General features: G+C 41.4%; 1 protein-coding gene across 5 annotated transcripts in view; it reads left to right on the forward strand.

Annotated features, from left to right (window-relative positions):
• mtus1b (microtubule associated tumor suppressor 1b) overlaps positions 1 to 23,984 on the forward strand; it is a 145,047-nt gene that overhangs the window by 34,046 nt on the left and 87,017 nt on the right. For all 5 annotated transcript variants that reach the window (XM_055635329.1, XM_055635334.1, XM_055635341.1 and 2 more), the window contains exons 2-3: positions 3,006 to 5,322; positions 12,460 to 12,661. In XM_055635329.1, the coding sequence (XP_055491304.1) occupies positions 3,157 to 5,322; positions 12,460 to 12,661 (2,368 nt within the window). In that variant the 5' untranslated portion in view covers positions 3,006 to 3,156. The remainder of the gene's footprint in view (positions 1 to 3,005; positions 5,323 to 12,459; positions 12,662 to 23,984) is intronic.

Raw genomic sequence — 23,984 nt, forward strand, 5'->3', positions numbered from 1 at the left:
GCTGAATAAGAAATGATGGGAACAACTGGGTGAAGACTCGACCAATTCAAAGCTGAATGCAGAGGAAATGTGCTCCCGAATTACTTTATTTAGTATGCAATAGAGCTTATAATTGGCAGGACATACATAGATGAAAACTGCAGAAAGGTACATGGCCATAATGCTCAAGTAAAACTTTTTTTTTGGTAGATCCAGATTATAACTTCGTGCCTGAAGTTGCCAATGTTTTCCTCCTTCCTCTTGACAATCTCTGGAGAAAATGTTACGTTTTTAAAATTAAGGGAGAGAGCATGGATTTGTCACCCCTCCGAGTCCACACTGACCATTGATCATCAATCAGTTTGTGCTAGTTCTGTTTTACCCCACCTTCATCATGCATTAGGGTGCAATTTAGAGGCCAATTAACAGCAAACCCACATATATTTGGGAATTGGGAGGAAATTGGAGCACTCTGAGGAAACCCAGCCAGTCACAGAGAGAGCTTGCGAATTGCATTCAATCTGCATAAGACATAATAGCAGAATTAGGCCACTCAGCCCATTGAATCTGCTCTGCCATTCGATCATGGCTGATCTATTTTTTCCCTCTACTGCATTCTCTTGCCTTTTCCCCATAACCTTCGATGCTCATGCTAATCAAGAACCTATCAAAGCATTTGGCGAGCTTGCCTTGATCAGTCAGGGCAGAGTACAGCGGTTAAGATGCCATCTTACAACTAAGATATTGGTAAGGTGGCACATGGAATTTTATATGCGTTTATTGCCCAGCTGTAGCAAGGATTTCATTAAGCTTGAGAGGATGTTACTTGGATTGGAGAGCTTGAATATGAGGAAAGGCTGGACAGGCTGAGACTTTAACTTGCGTACCATGGCCCTTGGTTTATATATATAGTCAAGTCAAGAGTATTGTTGTAATATGTCCCAGACAGAACAATGAGGGTTATTTACAGTCAAAGATCCCATAAGGCACAGCATGGGTAGATGAGGTGGCAAATGGGATACTTTATTAGTTTGGGCATGGAATATAAGAGCTGGGGTGTCTGGTACAACTGATATTCATTTGTAGGTGGAGTCGCTGCTTAATGGGGAAGTCGGCACTGAAGATAGCTTTGAGTAGATACACTGGCATGTTGCTTAGGATGGAGTGATGTATGAAGCTCACAGATGAGCAGGGTGGTGAAGGCATTTAGCTCGCTTGCCCACAGTCAGAGAGTAGAGTACTGGAATTGAGATGCCATCTTACAGCTGAGATATTGGTAAGACGGCACATGGAATTTAGTATGTATTTCAGTTGCCCAGCTATAGCAAAGATTTAATTAGACATGAGAGGATGCAGCAAAGATGACCAAGGATGTTACTAGGACTGGAGGGACTGAACGTCAGGAAAGACTGGACAGGCTGAGTATTTTCTGGAGAATATGAGCCTGAGGGGATGACCATATAGCGATGTATAAAATCGTGAGGAGCAGAGAAGGTGAATATTCAGTCATTTTTCCCAGTTTGGAGAGTCTGGGTTTAAAATGAGTGGGGAAAGATTTAAAGGACATCTGATGGGCTGGGTTTCAGAGGGTGGTGGGTATATGGAGGAGCTGCCCAAGGAAGCTGTGGAGGTGGGTATAATTATAATGTTTTAAAGACAATTAAATAGGTGCCTGAATGGTTAAGGTCAGAGTCGTACAACAAGCAAACTTGCTGTTAGGCCCAAACTGCCCATACCAATGATTTAGAGGGGTGTCTGCCAAATGCAGGTAAATGAGGTTAACTCAGTAAGGCATCATGTTTGGCATGGATGAGTTTGTCTGAAGAGCCTGTTCCCACGTTGTACAAGGGCAAAGATTTAAGTGATAATATATTTAAATGGTAGTAGATTTAAATGAGAACTGGACAATTCTCTAGATGGAGAAAGCAGACTTGCATAAAAGAGACTTAAATACTCAGTATGGTATTGGCTTATTATTGTCACGTGTACTAACTTGCAATGAAAAGCTTTTGTTGAAATATGTTTGAAACATTACACCTGGAAGATATGAGACTCCTTCTTGCAGGCAAATCAGACCTCTTCCAAAAGACGTGGTCTGCATTTATCGACTTGCTACAAGAATAAGGTTCATCAGTACTTCAAAAAAGAAATTGTGTCAGGATCTGGTAAAGGGGGGAGGAAAAATACGAAGTTGGTATATCCCTTTTGCGCGGTTTTCATAATAGAGCTTTTTTTGTTTGTTTTTTCTTTCTTTTCGGGGGTCTATTTCTTGACTCTTTTCCCTAACTAATGGTTTTTTGTTTTTTTTTTAAATTGATCACTCTTTTCCACTAACACAACTTTCTCTCACTTTCTCTACTTTCTTTATTTCTATCTTTCCTTAAAGCTTAAAAAATGAAGGGGGACAATAAATGTAATATCTGGCTTGTACTACTGTAATTTACTGTACTTATAATAAATAAAAATATTAAAAAAAAAAAACAAAAAAAAACAAGCTTTTGTTGGTGTGCTATAAGATTAAATCGGATACTACACATGAATACAATCAAGTCACGTAAGTACAAATGGTAGAGCAAAGAGAAAATGATCCGAGTGCAGGATATAGTTGTCCCATGGCAGCATTACAGTTCCAGAGAGCAAGTCCAGTGTTCACTGTGAGGTAGGTTGGAAGATTGGGAGTGCACTCTAGCTCTGGGCCGGTTGCTGGAACATGGGAATCTTGGTACATGTCTGGCATGAAGATGGTGGACGGTAGGGTCTAATTTTATGGTGTTTTAACACTGACTTTAAACCTTGCACAGAGAAATCTGAACTTCATTCTGGGATTCATCGGTTTTATTTTCTGGCAAATTCTAAACTTGTAAATTTTGTATTACTGTAAGGTTGATACAACTTTGGTCCAGTTGCACTGCAAGCATTGCATTATGATTTGGAATTATCAGATAGCACTCTAAAATTACAAAATCCAGTGAGAATATCTATTGGATATGTAGCAAACCTAACTTTTGTTTTCTGTTCACTTCTAGATAAACGTTATTTGCTTGAAGAATCAACATTCAAGTCGATTCAAATTGCTATTTTGGAACAATTTATCCTTTCTGATTTGCCTCGAGTGTTGTGTGCACTGCTGCTAATGTCAGATTAATATTCCGAACAGCTCTGTTGGATATATTTGAAATGAGCTTGCAAGCTAATAACTGCAATGGAATGGATGATTCTTTGCCCGATACAGTAAATAGCGCATATCAGCCTAATCTGATCAATGACACGAATGACAACAAACATTCCTGTGCACGAACATCTCGTAAAACAGTCCATGTGGCAACCCAATTGACTATTGAAAAGTGTATGATCCCAGATAAGCTAATGTTTGCACGCAGTAGTAGTAGTAGTAGTAATAATAATAATGCCATGGCAATCTTATCTGACCAAGAATTGTGCGGAATCCCAGATATAGCCGGACCTGAATTAGAAGTGGCTGATGAGCATCTCTGTGATGAAGTTACTAATTCTCAAACTAGCTCTTCAGATAAGTACATGACTGCAAATCTGAGTTGCAACTCCGAGAGTTCTGCTACAATAACAGATCCTGGCTGGTGTGGCCAAACACGTAAATTATCTAACTCCCTCAAAAGTAAGATGCCGTGCATTGAGCCCCTTGGTGCCAGCCATGCCACAGATTTTGTACACAAGTTAAACTCTAACGTTTCAAATGAAGAGTATCTTCAGAAGACGGTGCATCACGTTTCGGGTAACAGCTTGAACTTCGATAAAATTCGCAATACCAATAATTCAAGCATAGGAATTAAAACACGTATAGAAAGTTTAGAATATCTAATATTGCCTTGTGAAGCACAGTTGGAAATGAAAGGTGGTTGTCTTGGCAGCACAGAATTTGAATCTACTGTGTCTGTCCCTGAATTGTCAGTATTTTCCAATAGTTCGTATGAACCAATTGTCGTGTCAGATCAGTCACTGGATGTTTTTGAGTCTGTGGGTGACTGTGAGCTGACAGATGACCTGCTGACTACATATCAACTGCCAATGGAAGTTGTCTTTGATTCCAAGGACCCTCTTGAAGGGCTATCAAATCAGCAGCCAGTCGTCGATGAAAAGGCGCAAGTACTTTGTCAAGCAGAATTGGGTCAGAGAGCTAGATTCTCTAGCGGCCCCTCCCAAAATCCTAATTGGAACGATAGGGAGAACACTGATCGTGAGAAATTCCGTTCCACTGATGACCTCTGTGTGAAATATCAACCAAAGGAAATGGTACATGAACAGTTAGTAGCTACAAATGAACAAACCACCAAAGTTGACAGTAAGAAACCTATGCAAAGGAATGAAGCTTGCAGAAAGCCAGCCAACTGGGCAATGGATGCCACTTTTATGGTGTTGCAGGAAGCAAATAATTCAAATTCCGCATCTGAAAGCACCAATTGGAATGGTGATGCAGAGGAACCTGTACCTCAAGCAAGGGAAAATAATGAGGAAACATTTCTAATTTCTAATTCAATAATTCATGAAGATGGAAATACTTACTCTCAAACATCAACCCCATTGCCAAAGTCCACAGGAATGACATTCTTCAGCCCTCCCTATATGAATCCAACTGGCAGAATGGATGGGAACTGCACCACACCTGTAGAAGAGCCTCCCATTAACATGCAGCTCCATACACCCAGAGACCCAGTACAGAGGCAACGTTACAAGGTAAAACATAATGCAACTATGAAAGCAAAATTGGAGATAAAATGTTACCCCAAGCCTAACTTTAACAATGTCAAACCTAAAGTTGTATCCAGAGTTCAGACAAATTTGTCACCAAAAAATGTCTCCCCTTCATCTGAAGGTTCATCAAAAAATGTTCCAAGGTCCGTCGGTTCCATTCCATCACCACGGTCTCCATGTTCCCTCTCTTTTCCAAAAGCCTTAACTAAGGATCAGCTTTCCAAATCTGCACTAAAAACAAAGTCGGCAGTCTTGAAATTGCAGAATGTTGTGTATAAGAAAATGATCCCTACAAACATGCAGCGCATTTCGATTGCAGAGAAGATCTCAAAGTCCAATTGTAAGAATGCTCTAGCCTCAACATCTTCAAAACCAGCTTTAATTGATGGACCCTCAAGTCAAGTACACAACTCATCGCAGTACTCTGCAAGCACAATTCAACTTAATAAAACTTTTCATTGTAATGGAAGTGAGAGAACAAATATTTCAAAGCAACGTGTTCCTGTTATTGAAAAACCAAGAGCCAGATGTTCGAGTCTGGCAAGTGATCACCAAGTTGATTTAAATGTTCCAGCTTCTGTGCCGAAAGTGGAGAAGGCTTGCAGCACAGAAGAAGTAAGTGTTGACTGTTATTGCTGTACGTTTTGAAATGCGAGCCTTTTTGTTAATGGTTAGAGCCACATTGTTAATTTTCTGTTATGACCAATCACAGCTGCAGGTGACATCATTTGAATAGTTTTATTACTAGACGCTTGGATTAAAATTCAAGTGTGCATTTATCTGGGTTAATTAAAGATCAACTCTAATCTCTCCAATTTTTCGCACTGCTACTATTATCGGTGCAATGTACTGCAAGTGGGAGGGGAAGAAATAAAGCAAAACAATGTAGTGGATATAATATGAAAGTACTAATTGAGCAATGGTGGTTGCTGCACTGGCTGAGAAAATAGCTGAAGGCTTGGAAGTTAGTTGTGCAAAGGGAAACTCATTTTGGGCATGGCTGAAAATCGCAAAATATGATTTTGTATTTTTCAGTTATATTCAGTTAGGAATTAATGTTTGGAGAACAGACTGTAATGTTCCTTCCATAACACTTGGGGAAAATAGAGATGAATATAAATCTGATGAATTCCAAACACTATTACAGAATACATTTATTAATTGATGGAGTAGCATTCAGCCTAGTGTTTATTTCTCATTAGTTTGGGCTGTTGGATCCCAGCCAAGTAATTTAACCAATGCACAACTGAATTTCTATCTTGTGTGATTATTATCACTGTAACAGATGTGGCATTCCTGAGTTCTGGATTTATAAGCTATCGTCTGGGCCAATGACATCTGCTTTAATTCCTTCATGACTGCTGGCAAAATAATATTGAATTAAATTGTAACTAAAATGCCCTTTTTGATAAATATTACATTCAATTTTAAACTATCGATCATTTATAGACTTGGGGATAAGCTGGTCTATTCCTGCCCAATGTGGCTTGAAATCCACAGCAGCAAGGCTGATTCTTATCCGTCCTTGAATTTAATGAGTTGTTAAGACCATTTCAAAATAGAATTCAAGTTGGAGTAATGTGTTGGTGTTGGCCAGTGGGAGAGAATTGAAGTATGCAGCTGCAAAGTGGAAAACATGGGAATATTGTATATTTGGGAAGGTGGAAAGCTACTACTTGTATTACAGCTTAATTGTAAATGTTTTTCAAACTATCTAGGGTTACCTTCATGATCCATTTTTAACCTAATGTAAAGTGGAATTGCGTGATTTGAGATTTAGAAAGGATCTGCAGAAAAATAAAAACAGCAGTGCTACTTTGGAAATGCAGTTGTAGGTTGAATAGCGTCCTATTAGCCCTGTGGGTGAGCTCTACAGAAAGTATATTGGAAATGAAGTGCAGCACTGCAATGAAAATATTTACAGCTATTGTGCTCTGGTAGGTTAAATCGTGGCCTGCTTTCCATCGTCAATCAAATGAGATGCAGATAACTCTGAACAGCGCAGGGATATTGCAGTTTCTCAGGTGGTGGTGGTGAGGTTCAGGCAAGCTCAAAGCCATGTATGCTACAACTCTAAAGATAGTCAAAGTGCTGGAGTAACAGTGGGTCAGGCAGCATCTATGGAGAAAACGTATGATATGGTGGTTGGAAAAGATTAGGACGTCCTGCCACAGGACGGGGAGATGCAGCGAGACCTGGGTGTCATGGTACACCGGTCATTAAAAGTAGGCATGCAGGTGCAGCAGGCAGTGAAGAAGGCGAATGGTATGTTAGCATTCATAGCAAAAGGATTTGAGTATAGGAGCAGTGAGGTTCTACTGCAGTTGTACAGGGTCTTGGTGAGACCACATCTGGAGTATTGCATACAGTTTTGGTCTCCTAATCTGAGGAAAGACATTCTTGCCATAGAGGGAGTAGAGAAGGTTCACCAGACTGCTTCCTGGGATGTCAGGACTTTCATATGAAGAAAGACTGGATAGACTCGGTTTATACTCGCTAGAATTTAGAAGATTGAGGGGGGATCTTATAGAAATTTACAAAATTCTTAAGGGGTTGGACAGGCTAGATGCAGGAAGATTGTTCCCAATGTTGGGGAGGTCCAGAACAAGGGGTCACAGTTTAAGGATAAGGGGGAAATCGTTTAGGACTGAGATGAGGAAAACATTTTTCAATCAGAGTGGTGAATCTCTGGAATTCTCTGCCACAGAAGGTACTTGAGGCCAGTTCATTGGCTATATTTAAGAGGGAGTTAGATGTGGCCCTTGTGGCTAAAGGGATCGGGGGTATGGAGAGAAGGCAGGTACAGGATACTGAGTTGGATGATTAGCCATGATCATATTGAATGGCGGTGCAGGCTCGAAGGGCCGAATGGCCTACTCCTGCACCTATTTTCTATGTTTCTATGTCATTTGTAGCTGGCCCCGATTGTTCCTGGTCTTTATTAGCCTCCAGCTCTTCACCCCCCCCCCCCCCCCCCCCCCCCCCCACCCCCACCCACCACCCCTACTTTCAGTCTGAAGAAGGTTCCTGACCCAAAACGTCACCCCTCTTTTTCTCCAGAGATGCTACCTGAGCTGCTGAGTTACTCCAGCACTTAGTGTTTATCTTTGATATAAACCAGCATCTGCAGTTCTTTGTTTCTGTACTATAACTTCAATTGGTACACTTAGCATTTTGATGCAAGACTTGGAGTATGGATCATAATTGAATGTTATTCATATTAATACCGTGATGGTTGGGTTTTATGTCTTGAGTTTTCAGGGAACCCAGTCATTTTAAAGGAAACGTTGTTTCCTGGAATTTAAGTGGAGTGCAGGAAATGTCACCTGGTGAGCCAGATGCTGAATGGTTAGGATTTAGAAACGTAGAAAATAAATGCAGGAGTAGGCCATTCGGCCCTTCGAGCCAGCACTGCCATTCAATGTGATCATGGCTGATCATCCACAATCAGTTCCTGCCTTTTCCCTATATCCCTTGATTCCACTAGCCCTAAGAGCTCCACCTAACTCTTTTGAATGCATCCAGTGAATCGGCCTCCACTGCCTTCTGAGGCAGAAAATTCCACAAATTCACAACTCTGCGTGAAAACGTTTTTCCTCATCTCAATTCTCCACCAGATGGCGCCAGCAATGGCTGCCTCGTCTCTTTGTTGTGTTTTATTAGTATGTGTTAAATGTATATTTAGTGTTCTTTCAAACTCCCTCAAACTTTTTCTAATCTCTTGCCTTGACGGAGATGCAAATTTTTTTTTTCCCCGTATCGTATTTCCGTCAGACTTCGGGAACTCCAAACTGCGGGAGTTTCGATCACCCCGACGCGCGAATTTCGATCACCCCGATGCAGGGGCTTTGACCGCCCCGATGCGGGGGCTTTGACTGTCGCTGCGGGAGCTTCGATCGCCCCGACGGATGGTTTGACTGACCCAACTGAGAATGAAGAGGAAGGTTTAACATTTTTGCCTTCCATCACAGTGAGGAATGTGGGGAATCCACTGCGGTGGATGTTTCTGTTAACTTTTATGTAGTTTTGTCTTGTTGCTTTTTTATCGTAAGGTAAATCTCATATCACTGTACCTTAAAGTTGTACATGTGACAATAAAAAAACCTTTGAAACTTTTAAATGGCCTTTCCCTTATTCTTAAACTGTGGCCCCTGTTTCTGGACTCCTCCAACATTGGGATGTTTCCGGCATCTAGCTTGTCCAAACCCTTAATAATTTTATGTGTTTCTATAAGATGCCCTCTCATCCTTCTAAATTCCAGTGAATACAAGCCCAGTCGTTCCATTCTTTCATCATATGACAGTCCTGCCATCCCGGGAATTAACCTTGTGAACCTACGCTGCACTCCCTCAATAGCAGGAACGTCCTTCCTCAAATTAGGAGACCAAAACTGCACACAATACTTCCGGTGTGGTCTCATCAGGGCCCTGTACAACTGCAGAAGGACCTATTTGCTCCTATACTCGAATACTCTTGTTATAAAGGCCAATATTTCGAGAATTTTTCGAGGAGGTAACTAAGGGAGAACCAGTGGATGTGTTATATCTGGACTTTCAGAAGGCTTTCGACAAGGTTCCACATAAGAGATTAGTATACAAAATTAAAGCACACGGTATTGGGGGTTCAGTATTGATGTGGATAGAGAACTGGCTGGCAGGAAGAAAAGAGTAGGAGTTAACGGGTCCTTTTCACAATGGCAGGCAGTGACTAATGGGGTACTGCAAGGCTTAGTGCTGAGACCCCAGCTATTTACAATATATGTTAATGATTTGGACGAGGGAATTGAATGCAACATCTCCAAGTTTGCGGATGACACGAAGCTGGGGGGTAGTGTTACCTGTGAGGAGGATGCTAGGAGGCTGCAAGATGACTTGGATAGGCTGGGTGAGTGGGCAAATGCATGGCAGATGCAGTATAATGTGGATAAATGTGAGGTTATCCACTTTGGTGGCAAAAACAGGAAAGTAAGCTATTACCTGAATGGTGGCCGATTAGGAAAAGGGGAGATGCAACGAGACCTGGGTGTCATGGTACACCAGTCATTGAAAGTAGGCATGCAGGAAATCTTTTAGGACTGAGATGAGAAAAACATTTTTTACACAGAGTGGTGAATCTCTGGAATTCTCTGCCACAGAATATAGTTGAGGCCAGTTCATTGGCTATATTTAAGAGGAAGTTAGATGTGGCCCTTGTGGCTAAAGGGATTAGGGAGTACGGAGAGAGGGCAGGTACAGGATACTGAGTTGGATGATCAGCCATGATCATATTGACTGGCGGTGCAGGCTCGAAGGGCCGAATGGCCTACACCTGCATCATACCTTCTATGTTTCTATATGCCATTAGCTTTCTTCACTGCCTGCTGTACCTGCAAACTTACTTTCTGAAGTGTTGAATTGCAGATTATTGGCATATTACTGGCAAAGGTTGTTATTGCTCCCTGCATTTATTGGGTATTGTCACCTAGTGAATATTGTCCACTCATTCTTTACAATGTTTGGGTGAGCAGCTTATCTACTATTAGTAGGAGGATTCTGTCAATTATTCCCGATGGCAAATAGCAGGGTGTGTCCCTCATTATTGTCAGTTGTCTGTTGTTTACATCATCTGAGGCATGTACTCTGCTCAGATATTCACTTTGTGGATTTGTGACTCGGCTTTTATGGCTAAGTTTTAAAACTAAAGTGGCAAAACTATCTGGTCCTTGTTCTTCATTAGTTAGTGTTTGACCTTTTCAAATATCTGACAAGGGAACTATAACAAATGGGTGGAGTAAAGGTTGCTTGATTCGAGGATAGTTGCGATCGAGGTGGTATTCCTTCCTGACAGTCCCTCTGTCTTTGAAGTTCGATCTTGTCATTGGGTAAGGCCTTTGGTGTTTCGGGTAAAGATATCATTGACTGAGCTGAATGTGGGCAATGAAGGGGGACTGTCATGGTAGACAATTTACAGTGGAAACAAAAGACTGGAGGGCATAGCTTTTGGGTGAAAGGAGCAAACTTTAAAGGAGACACGTGGAACATTTTTTTTAGTAACTGATGGATGCCTGGAATGTACTGCTAAGAGTGGTAATGGAGGCCGATACAATAGTGGTGTTTAAGAGGCTTTCAGATAGGCTCATGGATATGCAGGGAGTGGAGGAGTATGGATCATAAGTAGGCAGATGAGATTAGTTTAGCTTGGCATTATGTTCTGCACAGACATTGTGTGCCGAAGGACCAGTCCCTGTTCTGCACAGTGTCACAGCGGTTGAGTTGCTGCTTCACAGCACCAGAGACCATGATTCAATCCTGGCTACGGGTGCTGTCTGTATGGAGTTTGCATGTTTTCACTGTGACAACGTGGGTTTTCTCTGCATCTTTGGTTTCCTTCCACACTTCAGAGACATACACGTTTGTAGGTTAATTGGCTTGGTATAAAAATAAATTGTCCCTCGTTAGTGTGTGTGTGCGCGTATGTGATAATGTTAGTGTGCGGGTTCGCTGGTTTGTATGGACTTGATGGGGCGAAGGGCCTATTTCCGCACTATATCTCTAAATTAAATACTGTTCTATGTCTAATTATGGACTCTTTCAGGGCAGCCCATAGTCTTTGCACACTCAAGCTTCTTTTGGCTGAAACATCCAGGCTTTTAAATGCTAGTACAACTAGTTTCAAATGTTCAGTTATTTATGCTGATACTTATTCACACTTGCAAGGCTCCCAAGGTCTTGATTTACCTATAAAACATGCATAGTTGAACAATCAATGAAATGGCTTGCAATTAATGCATTAGTTCAAAGAAGATGTGGCAGGGGGTCGCAGCGGAAGACTGATAGGCCTGTTTCCGCACTGTATCTCTAAACTAAATTGGTATTTGCTTATCTTTATCCCTTTATTTTGAGGAGATGTTTAAATGTGACGAGACAAACCAGCATTTATTGATTACCTTTGGTATATCAAGTATCTGTTGGATTTAAATGTCAACCAAGGTTATGAAATGTCTTTTGGGCAACTAGCTTCCTTGTGTCAAAAGTTTACTTTAGTATTTGAAATGGTTTTAAACTTTCTAAGTGAAGTTCTGAATTGTATTTAGTGCAATAATTTTAATTGATCTGAATTTCCCAGTTTTGCATCTTGTAAATTCTATGTGAATGCTCCATAGAGAACACAAACAATGTTAGCACTCAAATGATGCAGCACTTTGTAATGAAGATAAAAGATATTTTTGTCCTTCCCTCTTCCCCATTGTCAGTGCTCAAACAATGCAGTTGGCTGAGGCAGTGTTCTTTTGATGCGTTCCCTGTTCATGTATTTGAGATTGTTGTGCAATAATTGTGGAAATTGGCCAACATTGCAAGTCAGCGATCAAAGGCACTCTGAGTGGCTTAACAGTTGCAGTTTTTTTCCATTTTAACATTGAGCCATCAGCATTTGAGTGCTTTGCATGAAAAGCTTCTAATTCTCATTTGGACATATTTTTAAAAGTGAAACTACTTACCATGTAAGTAATAGTGCCTTGCTCTTCAGTGTATGCTTTTTGTTATGGACAATTATGCATCATTGTGTAGCAGAATACTGAATGTGCTTAGACTAGTGGTGGCTCAAGCAAAACAATCATCTTTCAATGAGTGTTTACACGTGAGACAGAAATAGATGTCTCTAACTACATGTAAGCCTGATTTTGGTCAGTTGATTACATTTTAAGTGATTTGTACAAGATCAGTGGACCCCTTTTCAATTTATTTTTTCCACATAACATTTTTTTTTGGTCAGGTTATTTTACCTATATCAGCACCCAGTGATCAAGGTGGACGGAAACCATCTCTCAGCAATAAGAGGAGCCTACCTATGCCGTCTCAGTCTGCAAAATTAAGAGTGCCATCTTCTGAGTCCAAATTGCCTCTGGGAAGTATGAAGAACCACAACCACTTGGGTGGAGTGCAGTGTCCAACAAATAAGCAGCTGATGCAATCTGGTAAGCTAAACACTAAATTGCTTAAACTCAATGTATAATTGCGTAAGCCACTAGTTTAGAATTGTAAAATGTTTTTGTGATTGGTTATTTAGGTTTGGGTATATTATTGTCACATGTACCAAGGTACAATAAATATTTGTCTTGCATGCTATCTAATCAGATAATACTATATATAATACAATCAAGTTCAATAGGTGAAGCAAATGGGAAGGTAGAATGAAAAATCGTTCTCAACATTATAGCACATCCGTTCCATTGACAAATCGCAATGTCTGCAGTGGGGCAGAGGTGAATTAGACAGTACCCTAGGTTATGGAAGGAGCATTCAGAAACGTGATAAGAAGGGAATGAGCTGCCTCTGACTTTGGTGATGCACACTTTCAAGTTGTTGGCAGGAGACAGGAGGGGAATGACTGGGATGGGAAAAGTCTTTCTTGGTTCTTTTTCTGAGGCAGCTTGAAATGTTGATGGTGGGGAAGCTGGCCTGTGTGATGAACTGGCCCACACTTCAAATTCCCATTTTTATTTTGTAAAGTGCTTGCTGAATAATTAATGCTGCTTTCTAGGATTATTTTGATGGAAAATAAAAAATGACTGGATAATCTGTAAGGGGAGTCCTTTGTGCTATAATGTTGAGAACTATATTTTCATTCTATCTCCCCTCCCCCCCCCCCCCCCCCCCCCCCCCCCTTTGCTTTCCCTATTGTACTTGATTGTATTTATGTGCAGTTTTGTTTGATTGGATAACATGCAAAACAACATTTTTTTTGTACCTGGGTACATGTGCCTTAACCAGTCACTACTTGCTGCTGTAATGAATAGTCTTCATCAATATAATTGCATCCCACAGAGCTTTGTGGAAAAAAACTCAAAAGCTTTCAATTACTTTTCCACGCACCATCTGGTAAATAAGGGTTAAAAGTTGTAATAGGTTAAGACAGTTTGAGATTCCTACCTTGCCACCAGCAGTGATGTGGTGTTTGTAAGAAAATAAAGCCATTTGATTTGACCAAAAGAAATCTTGAGGTTGGCAAATATTGATCAAGACCGTGAACATGCAAAGAAGCAATTAATTTACTGTATATTGTATATAACAGTCAATGTGTTAATAAATGAGTTTACTGTGAAATATTCTTCGTGAATTTGAAAGTTGGAAGAAAATCCTGGTCTTTGGGGGGGGGGGGTGGGGAGGAAAATAAAACACATGCCTTTGAAGAGTGTGGATCATTGACGCAGTTAAAATCTGGGCGAGACTTCAAGTTTGAACAATCCCTTGCTACACTTTCAATATAAACATTGCCATTTAACGAAATGTTTTTTAGATGTTTCAGCCACGGCAGCTTGCCAATGCTTTGCCGTTGCTAAAAGCAGTAAACACTGGAAACATTGAACAGCATGTGGGGCATTTCTGGAATGCTGCCTCTTGTTCCTTCCACAGATGGTGGCTGGGCTGGTTGAACATTTTGAGTATTTTCGGTTTTTGATTCATTCAGCTGAGTTGTGAAGGCACTTTAAGTGTGTTTTTTGGTTTAATTATGCCCTGCCCCCTTCGCATTGCTCCATTAATAACTTGCCTTTCTTCCAATTAGTTTTTTTCAATTTTGACATTCAAAGCCAAATAATTATCAATATTTAATTCCAATGCAGAAGAGGCTGCAGTGACTAAATCTGCCAAGTCAGCAATGGACATTTTCTGCTTCTTGTAACAAGATTTAGTTTACAAATGTCTGCGTTTGCCAGATTTGAAATACAATAGTGATTCTGAATATTTTTGGTTCGTGCTAAATTGTTGAACAAAGAAGTTCTTGTCAACTAAGTAATTGAAACCAAATGTAAATTCCTTGTTGAGGCTACTGAGTCAAACAGCCTGGGTTGAGGTTAAATTATAAATTATGCGCACTTGGATTATAGTTTAATTTTAATCACTTGTGTAGTGTCACTCAGCGCTGTAAATTAAAAACGTGTAGTTTTGCAGAATGTTGCACTCAACTGGACAATCGCCTTTTTAGGTTTAATTTGAAGATATTTCCGCAACTTTTATTTGCTTAGCTTTGCATAAGATGACATTCAATTAATTCCCCAATGCATGGTTGTAAATGTAAGTGCTTGCTAAGGAAAGTGTTTTTAAAATGTTGTACAAAATGTGTAGGACAGCAGACCAACTCAAAATACAGTGCGAGTGATGTTTATTTCTCTGATGCAATGGAAACTGGAAATAGGTTTCAAACCTTGTAACTTTTAATTTGGTCACACACTTAACTGGAAGTTTGAAATGAGTGGACACTTCTCAGAATAATTGCAGCATCAGCAGGGCAAAAATGTTTCATTTTGTTTTGGGATTGCTTTTTGTAGCTCCACTGCCACTCATGAGTCAAATGGCAATGGGCTAGTCAAGACTTGCCTTGTGTGGGTGGAAATGCTTGCCTACTTGATACTCTGAAGTCCAGGTCAGAGCAATATGCCAAGTGGGTCATTAATAACATTGCTCTGCCCCTTACTCTGGGATTTGAGAATGGTAATGAGATTTGCACTTTTAATAATTGTTTATTGGCAATTATCCAGTTGCCATGAGTTAATAATAATGTACGTGTGGGGTTTTCGAGAGTAAGGAGCAAGGTTAATTTAACCAGAGTGATACGGGCCAACTGTTGGGCTTTGTTGTATGCAGAAAGTCAGCTGGTCCTAAAAACCTTAGCTGTTGTCAAAAGCTCTGTATTTAGGGCGAGTAGTACACAAGATGGACAGGTCACACTTGAACTGGAGAGGGAAAGATTTGCTGGAGCTGCTTGGGAGGATTTAAAGTTGATTGGCAGAGGGAGAGGTGGGGGGGGGGGGGGGGGGGGGGTCGTCCACAGCAGGAACTAGACAGATGAGAAGTAGGAAGTAATTGCAGTCAAAAAGCAATGTTTGCAAACGAGATGGGCAAAAAGGTTTAAACTGCTTTTTATTTCGCTTGAGGCTTAACGGGCAAGGTGAATGATCTTGGGCTATGGATTGACACTGGGCACTGATATTGTAGTCGGAGCAGAAACATGGCTGAGAGAAGGGCAGGGTTGGCAGCTCAATGTTCCAGGGTATAGTTGCAGCAGCTGTGATAAATGTACAGGTAAGAGAGGGAGGGGTTGCCTTTTTAGGGAAGACCTAACTACAATACCGTACTTTCTTGGGTTGCACACTTTCCAGTGAGGCTCTATAAGTAGAGCTTGGGAATTAGAAGGTGCTGGCTTGTCTTTGCTGGGTCCACAATTTGTCAACCGAATTGTTAATAAAGATTAAAAAATGAACTTTGTCAGTAAATGTGATGCCAAAATTGGTGGTAAGGAAGGATATGTGTATGTTTACAATACTGGAGAGATTTTAGCACAGAACATTAAAAATGTCATATCTCCACTGTTTCAAGTAGTTTGGTGTTAAATTTTTCAGGGATTGTTACCCAAATGTGCAAGAGATAGTAGAGATAAAATCAACTTAGTAATTAAATTAATTCCCTGGTTCAACCAGTTTATCTCAAAAATATACATTTTTTGGACATCAAAAATGTGACATGCTTTGACACAATGAAATAAAGAGGCAATTTCTGCATTGATTTCATTATAATTCAAAACATTTTCACGTTTGTTGTTTTGCAGAGGGGGATGTTTCACAGTAATAAGCAAAACATTTGATGAATTTGGCCTTAAGTGCTCTGGCCATATTTCAAAGAGTGTAACGGAGGTTACTCTTGGTGTCCACCCTATTTTAGAGTAACCACTGTTACACCACAATGGCACAAGTTTGAAGAACTCAATAAATGAAGTTATGAGAAGAAAGTAACATTAATATCAAGATTCTGTAAAAGCTGCTGCATGCCGAAATTAGTGAATTGTTTTGTCCACCATCACACGCGTAACACCAGCCTTTTGCAGCATCTATATTTCCATCAAATTATGTACCTGCAGTCTCTTATTATATATGGACAATTACTTCCATAAAGTTTATTCAAAACATGAGAAAGAAATTACAAAAAAAGAATTACTGGAAGAAACAGGAGCTGCTTTCATTTTGGTCCCTTGGACACTGTAATGCACGTAACACACGTTTCCGTAGATAACAGGAATATTGCTCATTTGGTCACATACTCCAGGTTTATAGTAAGAAAGCACATCTCTGTGTTGAAAAACAGCAAAAGTGAACAAATCAGCTGTCATGCTTTAGAAAAAAAAAGACTTTCGTGATTCTCTAAAAATGACTAAAAGGAATCAGGCCATTGTTAAATGTGACCTAGGTGAAAACAAATTAGACAATGAAACTCAAGATGACTTTGAAGCTAGTATGACTTGGGAGGGGGTGGGATGGAGAGAGGGGATGCAAGGGTGGTGAATGTAAGAACAGGAAGATTGGGTAAATTAATGTGTGGCTGAGGAGTTGGTGCTTTATGTTTCTGCATCATTGGGATCTTTTCTGGGGCAGGGGTGACCTGTACAAAAGAGACGAGTTGCACCTTCACTGGAGGGGGACCAACATCATAGCAGGAAGGTTTGCTAATGCTACACGGAAAGGTTTAAACTAAATTGGCAGGGGGATGGGATCTCGTACAGGACAGAGGCACATGAGAGGCTAGAAGTTGGTAAAGAGGGTGGTGTAGAAAAGGTTAGTGGGAAGACTAGGCAGCTGAAAGGCAGAGAGCGAGAAAGGAGAGTTGGTTTAAATGGCACGTATTTTACTGCAAGGCAGATGAGGGGGAAAAAAAAAGTTGTTCGGCACGGACTTGTAGGGCCGAGATGGCCTGTTTCCATGCTGTAATTGTTATATGGTTATATGAGCTTTGGACACGGATAGGTACGAGTGACTGGGACGTTGTAGCCATGACTGAAACCTGGTTAAGGGACGGGCAGGATGGGCAGCCCAATGTTCCTGGGTGCAGGAGCTCCCGGAGAGACGGGAGTGAGGGAAAATGAAGAGGGGGGGGGATTGCATTGTTGGTTAAAGAGGATGTTACGGCTGTGTTCAGAGGTAATATTATGGACGGTTCGTCCAGTGAGGTGATATGGGTGGAGCTGAGGAACAAGAATGGGATGATTACCTTGTTGGGGGTGTACTACGGACCCTCAAATAGTCAATGGGAATTAGATGAACAAATGTGCAAGGAGATTGCAGACAGCTGCAGGTCAAATAAGGTTGTTGTAGTAGGGGATTTTAACTTTCCCAATATAGACTGGGAGAATCATAGCGTGTAGATACAAGATACAAGATACATTTAATTGTCATTTGGACCCCTTGAGGTCCAAACGAAATGCCGTTTCTGCAGCCATACATTACAAACACATAGACCCAAGACACAACATAATTTACATAAACATCCATCACATCGCTGTGATGGAAGGCCTAATAAACTTATCTCTCCACTGCACTCTCCCCCCCCCCCCCCCATGTCAGAGTCAAAGTCAAAGCCCCCGGCTGGCGATGGCGATTGTCCCGCGGCCATTAAAGCCACGCCGGGTGGTGCGAGCTCACACACCGGGTCTTGGTGTTAGAGCCCCCGGCGTGCGCTCGCAGAGTCCCGCGGCCATTCCAAGCCGCGCGGGGCGGTGATGTCAGGCCCCGCTCCAGGAGCTCTTCGACCCCACAACTCGGGCGGGAGAAGTCGCCGTTGCGAGAGCCCTGAAAAGCGGTCTCCCTCCAGGGAGCCGCGGGCTCCCGGTGCCGCCGTCCACAGACCTGCCGTTGGAGCCTCCGACTCTCCGGTAGCAGCAGCAGCAGCAGCAGCAGCGCTCCTCCACCGCTCCACCCGCTCCGGACTCGGCCAGCCCCGCGACGGCGACGGTGAGTCGTAGCACCAGAGTCCCCGGCTTCTTCCTGTTGGAGGCCGCTCCTCGTTGCGGCCCCAACGAAAACGGAAACCCGACGAGAAAAGGTCGGGTCTCCAGTGCAGGGAGAGATTTAAAAAAGTTTCCCCCCACACACACACACCCCAACAAAAAATAACAAAAACTACATTTAAATACAGACAGAAAATAATAAAACGCGGACAGACTGCAGAGGCCACTGCTGACCAGAGTCGCGCCGCCCACCCTTTTGGGACCAGTGTCCACAGTTCTATTCAGTTTAAGATAGTCATGGATAGGGACGGAGAGTGTCTATATGTTAAAATGCTCAACTGGGGTAAGGCCAACTTTGAGGGTATGAGAGAAGTTCTCGCTCAAGATGACAGGAGCAGGTTATTTGAGGGGAAAGGAGCATCGGCCAAGTGGGATGGTTTTAAAAGTGTACTGAAGAAAGCTCAGGATGTGTACGCCCCCGTTAGAGTGAAGGGCAAAGCAGGCAAACGTAAGGAAACTTGGCTGATGAGGGAAATTGAGGCATTGGTCAAAAACAAGAAGAATGCATTGGATGTGTTTAAGCAGCTGGGATCAAGTGCATCCCTGGAGGAGTTTTAGGAGCTAATGAATAAACTGTGAAAGGAGATCAGAAGGGCAAAATAGGGCCAGGCGATAGCTCTGGCCAGTAGCGTTAAGGACCATCCCAAAAGATTTTATAAATACATAAGGAGGAAAAGGGTAACTAGAGAGAATGGAACCTCAGAAATCAAAGCGGTCACCTCTGTGGAGCCACAGGAGATGAACAAGGTATTGAATATTTCTCCTCTATATTTACTGAGGAGAAAGACAGTAGGACGGAGGAACTTGGGGCAGTCAATGGAAGTGTCTTGAGAGCATTTAGTGTTACCGTCGAAGAAGTACTGAAGGTAGACCAAATCCCCAGGCCCTGATCATATATATCAGGCAACATTGCAGGAAATGAAAGAGGAAGTTGTGGGAGCACTGGTTGAAATTTACAAGTCGTCCTTAAATACAGGAGGCGGAAGACTGGAGGGTGGCAAATGTTGTGCCTCTTTCCAAGAAGGGCTGCAGGGAAAATCCTGGGAACTATAGGCCGGTGAGCTTAACATCTGTAGTTGGAAAATTACTTGAGTATTGTGAGGGATAGGTTATACAGACATTTGGATGGGCAAGGGGTGATTAGGGATAGAGCTGTAGATGTGTACATGGATTTCAGTAAGGCATGCGACAAGATTCCACATGGTAGGCTGCTCTGGAAGGTTGGATCGCATGGAATCCAAGGAGAGATGGTGATGGTGGAAGTTTGCTTCTTGGACTGGAGGACTGTGACTTGTGGTGCGTCTCGGGGGGGGGGGGGGGGGTCTGTGCTGGGCCCGTTTGCTATCTACATCAATGATTTGGATAAAAAATATACAGGGAAAGATTAGCATGTTTGCTGATACAAAAGTGAGTGGTTTTACAGATAGTGAAGATGGTTGTGAAAGATTGCAGCAGGATCTGGATCAATTGGAGGAATGGTTGATGGAATTTAATACAGAAGTGTGAGGTGTTGCACTTTAGGATGTCGAACAAGGGCAGGACCTACACAGTAAATGGTAGGCTGGGTATGAAAAAGCTACTTTTCTTAACTACTAAACCCGGTTCGCTTCTTAATAAACAGACACCACACAAACTGTTTGGTAGACCAGTTCAAAACTTTACTTAACATCGGCCGATGGAAGGGAGCGAGAATTCCAGCTAAGTGACCAATATAGACACTTGACTGTCCTTGGTCCCCTTCCCTGAACAACAGAATTACATTGCATTAAATAGGTTTTTTTTTTGTACCCTTAGCACATTCCACAGACATTAGTCATGGTCAGAGGTACAGGAAAAGGTTTCCACAAAATGCATCACATCAAAGGCATTTTGTTTACATGGTACAAGATATACTAAAAACAATGGCCATTTGTTTTAGGTCATTTTATCTCCAAAGAGATCACCCTAGCTCTTTTCGCTGCTTCCTCTCTGTCACTTGGTCCCTCATAAACATAGGCCATTTGGTTTACGACATCTTACATCAAAGAGATCTCTCTAGCTTCTCCTCTCTGCTTGTCACTTGGGAGACAATGTTATAGGATTTATTATCTCACACACCGCAACCTGAGGAAAGCCTAATTTGACACTAAATATAAGCTGTAAGCTAGCCCAGAAGCCAATTTAATATCTTCTTATATTTTTAACTAAAATTCGGCTTCATCAGGTAGTGTTGTAAAGCAGAGGGATCTTGGAGTATAGGTGCATGATTCCTTGAAGGTTGAGCCGAAGGTGGTCAAAAAGACTTTTGGCACTTTGGCCTTCATCAGTCAGAATATTGAGTATAGAAGTTGGGAGGTCATGTTGCAGTTGTAAGATGTTGGTGAGACTGAATTTAGAATATTGTGTTCAGTTCTTGGCACCATGTTAAAGAAAATATTGTCAAGCTTGAAATGGTTCAGAAAAGATTTCCGAGGTTGTTGCTAGGACGAGAGGGTGTGAGCTATAGGGAGAGGTTGAGTAGGCTGGGTCTCTATTCCATGGAGCGCTGGATAAGGGGTGGTCTTATAGAGGTGTATACGATCATTAGAGGAATAGATCGGACAGATAGTCTTTTGCCCAGAGTAGTGAAATCTGTAGCGGAGTAGGGATGACAGTGGAACAACAATGGCAGGTATCTCTGGGAATAATACAGAAGATGCAGGATCAGTTCATTCCAAAGAGGAAGAAAGATTCCAAGGGGAGTAAAGGGACGACTGTGTCTGACAAGGGACACCAGGAACAGTATAAAAATCAAAGAGAAGAAGTATAACGTAGCAAAGATGAGCGGGAAGCAAGAGGATTGGGTAATGTTTAAAGACCAACAGAAGATAACTAAAAAGGCAATACGGGAAGAAAAGATGAGGTACAAAGGTAAACTAGCCAAGAATATAAAGGGGTATAGTAAAAGCTTCTTTAGGTATGTGAAGAGGAAAAAATTGTTAAGACCAAAGTTAAACCCTTGAAGACTGAAAAAGTGAATTTATTATGGGGAACAAGGAAATGGCAGATGAGTTGAACAGGTATTTTGATCCGTCTTCACTAAGGAGGACACAAACAATCTTCCTGACATACTAGTGGCCAGAGGATCTGGAGCGACGGACCAAGCACAGGCAAGTGGGACTAGTGTAGCTGGGACATTGTTGGCCGGTGTGGGCAAGTTGGGTCCAAGGGGCTGTTTCCACACTATATCACTATGACTATGACTTTATGATTATGACTGTTAGAAAAATGAATATTCATACTGCTGGGTTGTAAGCTGCCCAAGCAAAATATGAGGTGCTGTTCCACCAATTTGCATTTGGCTTCACTCTGACAATGGAGGCCCAGCACAGACGTCAGTGTGGGAATTGGATGGGTCAATTCTATTTTTGCCATGGAGAAAGAAATGAAGACAAGGGAACTTTGGACAATTAATGGGGATATCTTGAGGACCGTCTGTATTGTGGCTGAAGAGACACTGAAGTCCAAAGGCATATGAAGTCAGGTCAGGGCAGGCCCTACACCGTGAATGGAAGGCTGCTGGAGAGTGTTGTAAAGCAGAGGGATCTTGGAGTGCAGGTACACAAGTCCCTGTAAGTACAATCACACGTAGATATGGTGGCCAATAATGCTTTTGGTGATTTGGCCTTCATCAGTCAGGGTATGGAGTATAGAAGTTGCTATTTTGTATTGCAGTTGTACAAGAGATTGGTGAAGCCACATTAGTGTCTTTAATTTTGGTCACCTTGCTGTGGGAAGCTTGCCATTAAGCTGGAAAGATTGCATTACTTCAAGAAGGGGAATCGAGAATCATAGGACAGAAGTTTAATGTGAGAGGTAAGGTTTGGATCCTGAAGGGCAACTTTATCCACACAGGGCAACTGGAAAGTGCTGCAAGAGGAGGTTGTTGAGGCAGGTATTATAATGACATTTGGACATGTATATGGATAGGAAAGGTTAAAAGGGATACGAGCCAAACATGGGCAGGTGGGACTAATGTAGATGGGGCAACTTGGTGGGCATGGGCAACTTGGGCCAAAGGGCCTGATTCAGTCCTATATCACTCTAATCTGGTGATCTATCAGTGTTTCCGAATCCATGAGTATGTTTTGCAGAATAATTTCACTGGAATATTAATATGGAATCAATCGACTTGAGAGTTTAACATATTTCTGGTTAATGGAACGGCTCCTTATAAATGAAGGAAATTGTTTCTGTAATTTTACAGCTATGAATTTGCTTCCCATACATAAATTGATTCCTATCGTTGCAGTACTTGGCATTGCCAGGGAGTGGCGTGAAATTACTTATTGAAAGATGAAGGAAACATGACGTTTTGTACCACAGTGAATGCTTATGCTGTTGTATTTGCCAAGCATAAATATTAAATGTCCTGTACTTTTTCCACATTCTTGATGTATTGATGATAAATGGATTTTGAGCATTAAGCTGATTTTGCAGCTAGCATTGCAGAACGTAATAGAATGCTTTTGTCAATCTCAGATATGGAGATCATTGCCATGGTTACTCACATAATGCTTGTTCCCTCTGCATGCTTAAAAGGCATCAATGCAATTCACAAAGGACAATTCATTAAAGGAACACTTCCTTGGAATTTAAGGGTACAAAATATTTAGGGTATTGTACACCATTTTAAAATTGAATATTTCTAAATCTAGTGCTATTTATATTAATTTCCTGTCTAAAACTTGTATCTGTCAAAATTGTTTGGTAGAACTGGATAATAAATTTGTTACTTGCTGGTGATGCATTTGAAATGAACAACAGTTCAGCCAGGAGAACATTTACCTGAATTTCCATGTTTCAAGATTCTATGGCCATTTTTATGGAATAAATAAAATAAAATGGGTGTCTGGATAAGTAGAGTAGAAAATAGGGGTTGTTGTGAACTTGCTACCTCCTGGTTGCAGTATTAAAACATGAAGTTTGGTGACTACTGACTTGACAAGCCATGAATTTAACACTTGTGATAGAAGCAGATGTTTTAAGATTTAACCATGGCATTATAGTTTAATTTGTGGATGGCTATCACATTTTCTGATGGAGTGCCTCAAAGCTTTATAGTGAGAATTCCAGAAATGTTGTGTTATGTTGTTTGCTCCTGTGCCGTCAGTGATTCCAGTAACTTTGCCCTAGTTTATTTGATTGAAACCTGGTCTAATTTGTCAAATGAGTGAGATTTTTGCATTTATGTATGAGTCTGCAAACAGATCACAATTTCCTTTCGGACGATGTACTATTTTTTATCATATTATCGAGGACTTTCATATCAACTCTAATTACTTAAATCAAGGAAGATAGTGTGATATTATCCCAGTTTTTACTACTAAGGATAACAATATGAATCGAGTAGATGGATTTAGATATTACTTGGCCTCTCTTTCTAAGAGGATAACATTCTGACTATGCAAGGAATGTAATATTGAATTAAGGATGAACAATTGCTA

The sequence above is a fragment of the Leucoraja erinacea genome, chromosome 1, assembly GCF_028641065.1.
Source record: "Leucoraja erinacea ecotype New England chromosome 1, Leri_hhj_1, whole genome shotgun sequence".
Classification (NCBI taxonomy): Eukaryota; Metazoa; Chordata; class Chondrichthyes; order Rajiformes; family Rajidae; genus Leucoraja; species Leucoraja erinaceus.